At 33.7% G+C, this 14,025-nt stretch overlaps 1 protein-coding gene across 5 annotated transcripts in view; it reads right to left on the bottom strand.

Annotated features, from left to right (window-relative positions):
* Positions 1-268: 268 nt before the first annotated feature.
* Positions 269-14,025, bottom strand: part of LOC144964674 (uncharacterized) — a 45,370-nt gene continuing 31,613 nt past the window's right edge. For all 5 annotated transcript variants that reach the window (XM_078899184.1, XM_078899180.1, XM_078899179.1 and 2 more), the window contains 12 exons: positions 13,123-13,205; positions 12,685-12,763; positions 11,140-11,370; positions 10,151-10,275; positions 8,818-9,054; positions 7,665-7,757; positions 6,706-6,867; positions 5,366-5,463; positions 4,281-4,412; positions 3,839-3,912; positions 3,200-3,339; positions 269-2,891 (listed from right to left, as the gene is read on the bottom strand). In XM_078899184.1, the coding sequence (XP_078755310.1) occupies positions 2,713-2,891; positions 3,200-3,339; positions 3,839-3,912; positions 4,281-4,412; positions 5,366-5,463; positions 6,706-6,867; positions 7,665-7,757; positions 8,818-9,054; positions 10,151-10,275; positions 11,140-11,370; positions 12,685-12,763; positions 13,123-13,205 (1,633 nt within the window). In that variant the 3' untranslated portion in view covers positions 269-2,712. The remainder of the gene's footprint in view (positions 2,892-3,199; positions 3,340-3,838; positions 3,913-4,280; positions 4,413-5,365; positions 5,464-6,705; positions 6,868-7,664; positions 7,758-8,817; positions 9,055-10,150; positions 10,276-11,139; positions 11,371-12,684; positions 12,764-13,122; positions 13,206-14,025) is intronic.

Genomic DNA, 14,025 nt, shown 5'->3' with positions numbered 1-14,025 from the left:
TTGGTCAGGAGACAAGTGTTATATCACAAGACCACAAAGTAGCACGACAGGAATCATCATTCTATCATAGTAAGCAAATTGAGGTTAATAACCTTGCATTTGGGAGAATAAGACGAAAGTGTCTGGACAGCCCCCCCCCCCCCCCCCCCCCCCCCCCCCCTTCCCACCCTCAATGGCAACACACACTCATAACACATACACAAAAATATGGGGAAAAAACCGTTTTCACAAAACACATATTATACAATGAATTCTTGTAAACAATCAGTATTGTGAAAATTTTATTCAAAGGATTGGCCATGGAAAAGAACATCTTATTGCTAGAATAATTGTTGACTTATTGCAGCAAGGAGTAAACATTCGTTTAAAATTGGGCATAAAACATTTATGAGGCATCCATTAATACTTGATATTATAATACATGTATACAAAGTATAATGTACTCGTTTTAGGAATTTAACAATGCATCAACACTTTTACTTTTAGATCATATTAAGACCTAGGAAATTGAAGGTGTACACAAACACACATAAACACACATATAAACACACACATAAACATACAAACACACATACATAAACACACAAACACATACATACATAAACACACAAAAACACATACATACTCACAAATGAAAGCCCATCATCTCAATCTGGTGTGATGTCAATGTGAACAATATTCTGAATATTGAATTTATAATTAAAATTACATATTTTGAGTTAAATCAATACACTGCTAAAAATGCAGTTTTATCGACAGCATGCCTTTAAGTAAAATACTTAATTGTATTGCCCTCTGAACAATCGTAACCAACACACAAACTATGTCAAAAAAGCTCAAATTTAAATTTTAAGAAATAATTTTGTGAGAAATGATCCCTTTCTGGTGGTTAGAAAATAATAACAATAAAGTAAGGGTAGGGTCAAGTTCATACATTTTATAAACAATAAAAACCCTAAATTTGTACATCTGAACATTCACTTTAAATTCACCTTTCAGCATCCATTCATATCAATATGATGCCACATTAAGGCAGAGTAATGGGGTGGGGGCAGGGCAATTTACAATCTTAAAACCAGACGAGAATAAAGCCCAATAATAGTTATGAACTATTCCGGCTTTATCCTAAAATAATATATAAAACGAAACATCAGATTTGACAAATAACATGAGTGTAGGATTCCAGTGGCTCAGTTGATAGAGCATTCGCTTCACACGCAAAGGGACAGAGATCGATCCCGGGTGCAGTCGAGATATTTTTCTGATCCCTCTCTACCCAGCAGTGAAAGGGTAGTGGTTCTGTTAGATCTGGCAAAAAAGGAGTTTGCAATAGACTAGCATCCTATCCAAAGGGTAGCAAGCAATTGCTTTTGTTCATTTTACGCTATAGAAACCAGGATAAACTCCGGCTCCATGGGCCTGATGGCTCTGAAGGACTACTTTATGAGTGGATTTTGATATCATATTTATCCCACAAGTCAAATTTGTATGTTTGAATCTCAAAATTTGTGCGCCGATCCATGCAAACATTTGACGAAGATGAGTGCCATAAATTTTATGATATTGAAATGCATGAATGATGTATCCATTTTATGGCGCACCAAAATGACTGTAGATCAGATTGAAGTCAAACTTTCAATTGGTGATCTCATTCATCAACTCTTCTTTAAATGTACACACTGCTTCATAAAGTATCATTAAGAAGTATACAAAATATGAATTGTGTTATAAGATTTGTATATATGGAGTTATCAGCCACCAGTCCTTTTATTCCTTGCTTTTCTTGTTTATTTCCACCTTACCCTAAAATTTTGCATCACAATATAGTCTACCCTTGACTTTCAGTTCGAACATGCATGAAAATAAAAACACTGGACAGTACCAGAGGAATAGTTTTTTAATTATGCTTTTGCTTCTTTTTATTTATATTACAGGCGTGGTATTGGTATAATGCATGATAAAAATAAAAAGATAATAAACTTGTGTAATAAACATTAAAAGTTTTAAGGTCATCAAAAGGAAATAATATACATCCATTATAGTATATCAGTATAAAAATTGTCACCACCTAACCATAACATTTAAAAAAAAATCTGACCTCAATGTAAATAGACCAAAATTAAAAATTGACATCTTTTTAAGAATATATATTCATTTTTATCCTTTCAAAGTTTTAAAAATATATAGCTCATTCATAAGTTCAAGAAAACTGCTTCAATTCATTTAAATTTAAATACCATAACAATGACAAAATCAGAAAATAAAAAAATAAAAACAATATTAAAATAAAATGTAACACTAAGAATTAAAGCCCAGGCGTACACAGCACTCATCAGGCCAATAAATAGTGTATGCCAGCACAGTGTGGGACCCCTACACAAAAAATATCATTAGACTAAAAATAATTTTCCATTAAATTCTATGTAAAACAATTATTCTAAATTTCATCTACATGCAAACTTTAAAAACTTTTTGGGTTTCTTGTTGAGTATTAAACACATTAGTCAATTGCTTATGGGATTCTCATAGCATTCAACTCACATGCAAAAACAATGGTTTCCAATCCTGAACAAGTTTTTGCTAGGTTTATTAAGATTCTTTGTCAGGGAAAGTTATATAATTATCTATTCTTTAAAAATGTAATCTTGTGTTTTTATCTTTGCTATGTCCAGACAACTTTCTCAGATTGATAGGAAGGTCTCCCATCATGAATCATGAGTCATAATCATGTTGGTATTTAAAATGCGATGTTGGATGGACTAAAGTATTGTTGATGAGGCATTGGGCAATCCATTCAGATGATATCAGAGGTACTTGGAGGTTCTGGCACTTTCTGACGATGGCAGTTGGACAAGTCATGTCAGATAGGACATAATCGATTCCAGGATCAGCTGGAAAAACAAAAACAAAAAAAGACAACAATCAACCAATGTAAAATTTATCGCAATAAGTACTGGAGACAAAAAGAAAAACAAAACAAAACAAATTAAAAAAAAAAAACAAAAGAAGTGATCCATTCAAAAATTCTTGCAGAATGGTTCTTTAATTTGACATTGACAGAGTTTTCAACATCATTATTGACCCCAGACATAATATTAGATTGAGACATGGAATTACAAATATGAATGTTTTAGGGTCCATATAATCTGGAAACCTAATAGGCTTGATTTCCTTCATATGAGAACACCTTGGTCAATACCTTTGAGAGCCCTAGCAGGAAACCGAGTTGGGAGATGACATTTTGCCAGGGAGAGTATGGACGACCAGGCCTCGACAAAGTCATCTCGACTGGAAACAATCAAAACCGTCTGGCCTCTCAGGGGGGAGCATAAATTTTTGCTGTGGATTAAATGCACAGAATTTGAGTTGTCAAATCTCTGACAGAGCTGAAGAAGACAACAAGCATTCCTTCACCAACTAGCCAATCAAACATGAAGACAACATGTGGGGAGAAGAAGAAGAGTTGTCAAATTGGTTAGGTCTACTGGACATTGGAGGTATTTATATTTATTTATCTATTTATGTTTTCCCAAAATTATAATAATATATATATATATATTGTAGAGCCCTATCCCAAATAGACAGGCTCTAAAATGAACAGTAGATCTGTATTAACTGAGGTCAAAGTTGACATCCAAACTTTTATCAAAAGTAATTACAATTCATTTGCTGTATTACATGAGATGGTTAAAACCACAAAAGTCTATATAAATGTGTTATATTATGAGTCAAAATACAGAAATGAATACAATGTAGGACACCTATATTAGGAGCAAACAATTTTAATGATGATGATGATGGTGATGATGTTGATGTGCTGGTAATGACTTTCACCCACCATTCCAACAACTTCCTCTTTTCCAAGCTGATGCCAGCTGGCAACAAGAAATCTTTGGGGCCGAGCAGTCGACCCTGAAATACATGGGATTACAGATGACATTAAAATCTCAGCAATGTGTGATTTATTTTGTTCATCGAAAAAAATTATAATTATACATTTGATTTAGTTATTAGGATTATGTTATTGGCCTTGTTTAGTTTAAACAAAAACATATTCATATTGCTTTTAAATTTGAGAAGAAAAATATACTGTATATATATAATTTTGTCGAGTGATAAATCATGAAAATGACATTCTTAAAGTCTAATGTTTTGGAGTTACAATGTTGTATAAGATTTCAGCATTATTGATATTATTACTATTATTATTATCATTCTAATTATTACAACCATTACTATTATTATTATTATTATTATTATCATTATCAATATAAGCACACCTGATCTATAGAATGAAGAATCCACTGATGAGAAACAATTCGAATGTTGGCAGCTAGAGCCTGGAGATATTTGACAGTCCTTTGATGTTCCGAGGCCACCAGGTAGCAATGGGATATCCCGGATTCTTGAATCTGGATCAGATTTATTGATTTACAATTACATTAAATTCCACTTGTATAGAAACCAACTAACCTTTATCATGGATTAGTAAAACAACATAATGTGAAGCCAAAATCACAATGCTGTTACTATTCTCTTTGTAATGTTTTGGACCAGACCAAATGACTTGAAATTTTTTCAAGGGAAAAAAAATAAATCACTGAGACTGAGACGAACTTTATAAATTTATAATTTGTCCTCAAAAAGGTTAGCTAATGTTTCAATGATCTGGATGTATGTGTTCTGGCAACAAACTACAAATTCAGAGATCGGAGACAAAAATTCGAATATCTACAAGTTTTTTTTGGAGTAGTTGGTGGATCTATATGACTTGCTTCACAAGCAAAGGTGCAGTCAAGAATTTTTTTATTTTTTGACCCCCCTGTCCACTCAGCAGTGATTGGGTAGCTGGGTCTGATAGATCTAGTACAATCCAAAGGATATAAAGCAATTGCTATTGTCCGTTTTACACTATCAAAACCAGAATAAACTCCCACTTCAAGGGCTTAATGGATTTGAAGGACTACTACTAAAAAAAACTAATAAATATAATAGTTCAGTTGGTAAAGTGTTTACCTCAATTGGGACGATACCAATAATGGTTGCAGCCAAATATTTCATGATCCCCCTATCCAGCCATTCCAGTGACTAGGAACATAGGTCAGTTAGATCTGGTGGACAGTACTTTGCAAATAGACAAGCATCCTATCCAAAGGGTAGGAAGCAATTACTACAGTCTATTTCAGGCTACAAAAATTGGGACAAACTCGGGCTCCATGGACCTTATGGCTCTAAGGGACCACAAGATGGTAAATATCTGAACTGTGCCAATTTTGACCCCTAAAATTCATCAATTATATAGATGATAGTGACAAATTTGTAATCAAAGGAGGGAAAACAAGACAACTTTGAAAAGTTGAGATACCTCATTCATGTCCACTTTGTCCAAAACTTTCCCGCCTCCTGCAAGGATCAAAGAGTGGAGTTGATCTTTTATGAACGGGTGGCTTTCTTCACTTGTGCCTGTGTTAAGACAGAGAATTTGCCAATTACTTTTGTGATCGTCTTTAAGTTTTCTCTAAAATACAGAAGAAAGAGAGTGACCTTAGACAGCTATACAAAATAGTCCATAGCTTTGATCAAAGTGACCAAAATACACTTTTTAAATACTCTCATGTAAAGCTTTCCTGTGGAGACAAATACACATTTTTTAATAACATATTCTTCTACAATTATTCAGCACAATTTCTTTATTTTAAGGGCATGAATAAAATTGAAATTTATAACCAAAGGCACCAAAAGTATAAATCACTTCAAAAAAGGCAAGAGACTGGGAGCTCTATGACTTAAAATATGAATTTGATGAATAATTTTTTAATTGATATATGATTGATTGTTGTAATGTAAATGATGATCATAGTTATGATTATATCAGGGACTTTTTAATCTGAACCTTTCCTCTTTTTTTTTTCACACAGCCATTTACACATCAGCAACCCATACTACGATATGTTATATATTATGTTATAAATGCAAGCATGTGAATAAATGAATGAGTGAATGATGATGATGATGACGATGATGATGATGCTTATGATAAAAATAATGATGATGATGATGGTGCTGATACTGATGATGATAAAAATAATGATGTTGATGATGACGATAATAATAATAATAATAATAATAATAACAATAATAATAATAATAATAATAATAATAATAATAATAATTATATTAATAATTATAAAAATAATAATAATAATATTAATAATTATAATAATAATAATAATAATCATAATAATAATAATAATAATAATAATAATAATAATAATAATAATAATAATAATAATAATAATAATAATAAAAATAATAATAATAATAATAATAATAATAATAATGTATTCATTTCAATAACACCATTCGGATTGTAAACCTTTAAAAGTATAGAATGAATAAGAAATTTGATCCCAAGTAAAATATTCACTTCATCTTTCTCATAAATGTCAAAATTTTCAACAAAAAAAAAAAAAAGATGATAGAGAAAAATTGAGTGGGAGGCATTGGTGGCAATCAAAAATCTGGAAATTGAGTTGATAACAGTAATAGACAAAGCAGGTAGAAAATATTAAGAAAAAAAATCAACAAAAATAAACAACTTCCACGACTTCAGTCACAAAAGGCTGTTCTTTCTCATGTCTCTCTCTCTTTCAATTTAGTCTGGCTCTGTATAATCTTCCACATCTTTAGACACAAATGACTTACTCTGGTCTCCATTATCATCCATTGAAGTGTCCTCTAAAGAGGAGTCGCCCAACAGATGTTTCTCTTCTTGTCTTTGTTCTGCTGTCTTGTCAATGTGAGTCAATAGAAAGGTGTAACCTTTAAACAGATCACTTGGAGGGGTCAGTTTCTTGCCAAATAAAACTGGAAACAGGAGGAAGATTTGATGTGACAACCATTTTTCAAAATGATTTTCAAGACAGCTTAACACCCCGATGTATTATCAGCATTAAAATTTTGAGAGGAATGTCTGTCAAGATCCTTTAGAACTGCAGTTTATAATCACAAAAAAAAAACCCCCAAAAAAAAACTGGTGTAGCAAAAAAATATTAATACTATTATGCAATTGATAAATTTTTTTTTTTTTTTTTTAAATTGAGATTTTATGTAGCGCAATATTCAATATCAACTTAACATGCTCAAGCGCTTTACAGGGCCAACAACAATGCTTAACATGTAGGACAAGATGTGACACCTGTTAGGCGATATTACAATGTTTTCCAACAAAGGTAATGCTATTAACGGTCAGGTACTCATTTTACACCTGAGTACAGTGAGAGAATGTGAGTAAATAGTCTTTTCCAAGGACTCAACTATGCACTGATCAGAGCGGGACTAGAACCCAGGGCCTTCTGATCTGAAGGTAAGTGTCATACCACCAGACCAAATGCTCATAGTCATGCTCAATGTGCTTCACTAATTCCCAGAGCAGAAAATATGGAACCAAAAGTTCCATTTTAAGCACTTTTACAATATCATTCATTACTGCCTATAGCCAGTTACTTATCCACACCCTGAGTCAAATGGTAAGATGACTATAGAGTGTCTTGCCCAACAACACTGGGGTCAATTGGCAATTATAAACTGTCCAATCAATGATCAAGGCTAACATATGTGAGTGATGAAGGCAATCCAAAACAAGAAAATTCTATCAGTCTCACCTTGGCGGGTTTTCCTCTGTGACTTACGAGGTGCAGATGGAGATGACACAATACTACCAAGTTTGTCTTTTGATAATGTCTTCAATGGGGACCCTGAGGAGGGGAGAGAAGCCTCAGATTAACTGACAAGGACCAAGTTTATTAAATTTACAGATTTGTGAAAAATTTGGGGGAGAGGTATATGTAATGTCAAGTCCATATACTTTCTATGTTTATAAATAAAGCTCATCAGTGATAGTAACAGCAAGAGTAACCAACATACAAATTATGGTGTAACCTTGATTGTTTGTATTCAGTTAATGAGAATTTGGCGAGCCACATATGGTGGCTGTCTGGACATCGACAACAAATGACATCAACCTTCTTTTTATGTGATTCCCCCCCCCCCCCCCCCCCCCCCCCCCCCCCCCCCATATGGTGAAATTTGAGGCAGCAGCTTCTAATGGTGCTCACACTATTATGTTATGGCGATCGACCCAATCAGCAAAGTCTTTACTGCACTCGTGCACCATCACGAACCCACCCGGAAGCTTCGTCACAACACACTGTTCAACTAGATGCTCTGTTGTTTCGGGTTCTTGTCCACATCGGGTACATGTTGGACAGGTGGAAAGTCCCCACTGATGAAGCAATTTTGCCGTGAGGCAGGTCCTCGACTGAAGTCAATTCGCTTCCACCCAGAGTCTCCTCTTACTGGTGGAGAAGCCTGGCAACTTCTCACCAAGTTTAGAGGAGTGTATGTCCCCGCCCCCTCGAAGGATTGAATTCGAAATATTCATTGTGTTTAGAAATGTGCACATTATTCTAATAATAGTGTTCCTAGTATTGATCACAACTAAGGGAGAGGATCATTGAGCATTGCAATCATCTTTGTCAGTGTTTTGATTGTTTTAAGGGTTTACATCGCATGAAATTTGTTTAGGCCATTTCAGCACCAGTAAAAAGAAAGAAAAGTCAAAATTGTCTAGATTTCTTAAAAGCAAAAAGGGGATTGAAGACACAGCAAGTGACCTTATTGCCCACCATGGGAGGTCAGAAAACCCCACCCAGTTATAAAGTGTTTCAATCTATGTCAATAAAGGCATTTTCTAACATGATCTATGAACTGAAAACTTAGAAAGTAAGAAAAAAATATAAAAAAGAAGAAACATACCGACGTTACAAGGGGTTACAGATGATGACTGTTTTGGTGTTGGAGTAGATGTTGCTACAGGGCCAACTTTTCGCTTCTTGCCACTACGGACAGCCGTTGCTTCATGACTGACAGTTGGTGTCTCTTCTGCACTGGCAACAACTTTAGCAGATGACTTCTTCTCTGATGAGACTGAATCATTCTCCAATGTCTTCTCACTTTTGGTTCGATGTTGTCTCTTTCCCTCGACCAAGTTGTCTGAAAAAGAAAATAAGACCTTTAAGAATTCCATTTTGAGGACCAATGTTAAAATTAAAAATTATTTGGACACTATTTTATAGAAAAACACTGACTACATCAAATTTACAAATGCCTCATTGACAACACCCCAAAATATTTGTAATTGCATACAAAAGTAAAAAAAAAAACAGAAAAGAAAATATAAAAAGATTGGTTCGACCCATAATGATGGTTTTATAAAGTTGAATATGCAGTGTTGGGGAATTCTCATTCAAAAAGACGGTAATCCCATATTCTGTACTACTATAAAATAATAAACAAAACATATCTCACAATCCAGGTCTTGTATCAAAACTGTGATAAAATAACATTGCTGCTAATGCTCTTTTAAATATTCCAAATAGTAAAATTATGGTCTCTTAAAATAAAGACATGGGATAGCGTAGCTCAGAAGTGTGTATTTCAGTTCATAACCAAAAAGTACGAGGTTGAGTTCCATGTTAGGTGGCCTTGAGAAGGTAAAGTCATCTCACACTAACTAGATGGGATGACCCAAAGTGGTGCTCATCCCGGCTTAACAACCAAACCGACATTTCATAATTCGATTCATAATTTTGTCCAAAATACGCAAATATGAAAGTTTACAAGATGAAATTGAGCTTAAAGTGAATTGTTTGATATTTTGTATTTCAACAAATTCAAGGGATGAGAAGTCATGGACTTTGAGTAGCATAAATGTCTTGAATTGTAAAATAACATTAATGCCCTCCTTCCTACAGCTGGTATGACCTATTTCCTATTTTGTGACATTGAGGGTTGCATCTTGCTTGTAATGAAAATATCAATATTTTTGTAGAAAATATGAAAAAAAATATGCTTTCTCCTGGGGTAAAATATGAAAATTTGAAGTCACAAAAAGTTTTAGGTTGGAAAGTCTGTGCTCATCACTTAACTCTCTTGAGTTCATATGCATGTAAATTCGAACAAATTTTTTTGGATTTTCAATGAGGGTGAACTTGAGAGAGTTAAAGTTAAATTCCCTATAAGGGTTTTAAAAAATAAAATAACAAACATATTCATATGTATAGGAAATTATTTGTCCAAAAAGTCTCACCGAGTGAAATGTCTCCCTTTTTAGGAGTGGTTGCTGGCAGAACATCACACGGTAACAACAGGTCATGGTCACTCATCAAACAAGCAGCTTGGTCTTCACTCAGTAATAAACATTTGCGCTGACATCTGAGCATGAAGTAAAGAGACACTTTGTATCATACTCTTATCAGGCTACTACAAAATTAATTGTATATATTTTCCAATAAATTTGAATTCCAAGACAATTAAATAATTATTTATATCTACCATGTTAACATGATTACATCAATTGTCATGATAAAATCCTTAAAATAGATGAACTTTGGTTAAATTTGGAAGCAGTTCCATTTTTGAGAAAAAAAAAGTAGTACTGTCATCAATTTTCTATAAAATGTTTGTGTGTGTGTGAATGCGTGTGTGAGAGAGAGAGAGAGAGAGAGAGAGAGAGAGAGAGAGAGAGAGAGAGAGTGAGAGAAAAGAGAGAGAGAGAGAGAAGAGAGAGAGAGAGAGAGAGAGAGAGAGAGAGAGAGAGAGAGAGAGAGAGAGAGAGAGAGAGAGAGAGAGAGAGAGAGAGAGAGAGGGGGGGGGGGGGGGGGAATAAATCAAAGTTTGGCTTCAAAACATTTGTATTTATTGATTAAAATCTGCATTTTAATATCCTTTACATACGTCCAATTTCATCTGACGTTTTGGAAGAAAAAAATCAATATCAATTAAATATATATTAAAGCAAAGTATTTTTTAACCAGGTAACAAAATATTGTGCTAAATATAAAAGATATTTAAGTCATTTCATATTTGCCTCTTATGTAATATTCAAATTGCATTGATATGTTTATGATTGTTTTTAGAAGTATTTACAATTGCAACACTTTTGGTCCCTTCTTTTTAAGAAGAAAAAGTAGAACCTTTTAAAAAGTATAGGACAACTCAATTATGTTGGAAACAATTAAACAAATTTTTAATGTTCTAAAAATTTTAATCAAATTTAAATCAAAGGTTTCTACTCACTTCTGTGTAACTCCATCATCTCTCTCCACGTGGTAGATCAAAGCTTTCCTACCTTCATCCTCTTTCTCTGATTGGTCAGGGTCCCAAGAATGAGCCATGATCATACCAAACACGTAATAATCATCCTCTGACAGCACCATGACACTTTGACCCACAGGAAGTTCTTTAGCCAGCAATAATCCATCTGGCCCCACCCATTTCTGAGATCCATCGTCAAATTTCAGCTGGTATCTACAAGAGTTTCATAATGAACGTTTTAGTTTTTTTTAAAAATTGACAATCTTTTAAAAAAAAGTTTTAGTTCAGTTCTCTCTTCAACAGGTGGAAAAAAAAAACAACCATCTCTGTATTCAACCTGTATACGATAGGATCAAATGGAATTATTAAAACTTGAGGAAATGAGAAAATCCCATATGATCTAACTGGATTGCAACCTCAATCCTCCAATCTATTTCTGGAATGTATCATAAGAAAGGCTCAGATTGTGATCATATAATTTCTTCTTTTTCTTTTTCTTAAACTTCTTTTTTTTATCCTCCATTTTCTTCTTCATATCTTCATATAAACATCAAGGAACCATCAAGGAATGGAACACTCTCCCAGAAATCCTAGATATTATCAACAAAAACAAATTTGGTCCACTAGTAAACATTTAACTTTCAAGTCAATAACACAATAATGGAGAAAGTCACCACATAAAATTGTATAAAATCTGCACTGATGGGCAATCCCCCTTTTGCAGATAAAGACGTTGAACTTGATACGGCCTGATACCAATTTTCTTGTGAAAGAACATTAAAAACAAACAAACAAACAAAAACAAAAAAACACACACACAAAAAACATGCTCTAATTTCAATCATTAATGTTGGTAGTTTGTAATGCATTTTGTTAAATCCTCAAAATTCCTGATCTCAAATTCCATAAATGAAACACAAATGGAAAGGCAGACAAAAACAAAAAACAAACCCAAAATAAATAATCCAATGAATGTGCTTACAGTACTTTGCAAGGGGTCCTCAGGCAAACTGAAAATGTAGTTTAGATACAATGCCTGAAAGATATATTCTTGTTACTGGTCAGGTCCTCATTTTACACTTAAGTACTGTGAGAAAATGAAAATAAAGGGGCCTTTCACAAATAAAGGAAAGTTAATTTATTCCTCCAATACGCCATTTGGCAAAAAACCTCTATTTCATACAGTATAATTCACCAATTAGGCACCCTTCTTGTTCTAGCTTGAATAAAATATGTCTATGCCTGTGTAGCTAGAGAGTCATTCACAAATGAGTTGGATGGAGTGGTGTGTATAAAATTCCTAACCAAAGAACGCAGTGCTAAAGCAATAGTTTTGAAATAAATGATTGTGTTTAGTATTGTTTGACTGAATAACAAAACAAGAAAACTAAACACTCAACCATTGGTGCTTCCCAGTGCGACTATAAGTTCTTTTCAGTATTATCATTATGACTTAGTTGAGAATTCAATTAGATTTGAAACTAAAATATAACTGAAAAGGACAAACAATTTAATTCAAAACATTACCTAACACTTGTAGAGTCAATCTTTTTCAGCACCCCTGGGTAATAGAAACCATCTGTCCATTTGCCCATCACTTGTTCTCCTGAAATAGATAGTAGTAAAGGTAATCTGTTAAGAGTACATGCAATACAATATAACACAACTTAGCTACACGGCATTGCTGAGGTAATCATAATTATATATATATATATATATATATATATATATATATATATATATATATATATATATATATATATATATATGAGATTGAGCCAAATGTTCTTTCTTTTGGTAAAACTCGACATAAAAGACATCAGTCTTAAATTATTTTGAAAAGCTGAGATTTTATTTCTGTTTTAACAAATTTTCTGAGATGTAAACATGTTTCAGTCCCTCAGCAACTACAAAAACTGTACAGGTTACAGAATGAGAAATGATTAAAACCAGAAGAGCACTTACCAACTGACAATCTGCTCTTGATTTCTATTGTATCTGCAGCGTCAATGTTTGTTCTTTTGGACTTCTCTGTTGATGTTGTCTCACTGCATTAAACAAATATGAAATATATATGTATATGTAAGATTAAAAACCAAGAAAGGTAAATCTTTTAAAAACAAGCAATTAGCAATGAAACTAACAATCATCATCATATCGTGTCGCGCCAGTGGTGGATCCATTGGATGGCTTCAGGGGTGCAGCCTCTCAGGTCCATATCACTGATATGTGGTCCAAGTTCGCACTCGTGAAGGATGTGGTCCATGTTTTGAGCCGTGTGTCCACATTGACATCAGCAGTCTGAAGAAAGTCCCCATTTTTGTAAGGTTGTTTTGGTCTTCCCCACTTTACTTAACTCACTGCGTGGCATTTCCCCCTCTGAGTGGTATTTCAGTGCTAGGTCAACCTGACCCCATTAGTGGGGTCAGCCCATGGGTGGAACAGGTAGTGGTCAGTAGGAATCTGTGATGCCGCTGATGGTAATTAATTGTTGCAATATTTCATGGTATTGCTCAGTTGCTAACACAAATATGAAAATTGTTCCCTCACCACAAGCAAAGAAAAGGTATCTTTCATCATATGCCATGGTTTATAATAATGTATCCTCTTAAGGCTGCTCATAAGAGAGGTGTCAATTTAGTGGTTTTTGAGCTATCAATGAAATTAATTTGTTGTAATTTGCATATCAATATTTTAATTCCCAGCGGCAGAAAATGATTGAAACAAGCATCAATATAAAGTAAAAATGATGATCTTGACACATGCCAAGTTTTGTTGTCCGGGCAGTAAAACCTTAAAAGATATGAATTTTTTTAGTGTAAATTTCTTATTTGGCATGACTTGGTGAGATCCTTATTTTCTCTCCCA

This window comes from Berghia stephanieae, chromosome 2, assembly GCF_034508935.2.
Source record: "Berghia stephanieae isolate SIO BIC M18660-M18661 chromosome 2, UCSD_Bste_1.3, whole genome shotgun sequence".
In the NCBI taxonomy this organism is placed as follows: domain Eukaryota; kingdom Metazoa; phylum Mollusca; class Gastropoda; order Nudibranchia; family Aeolidiidae; genus Berghia; species Berghia stephanieae.
The sequence above is the reverse complement of the archived record's forward strand: the minus strand, read 5'-3'. Positions and strand labels throughout refer to the sequence as shown.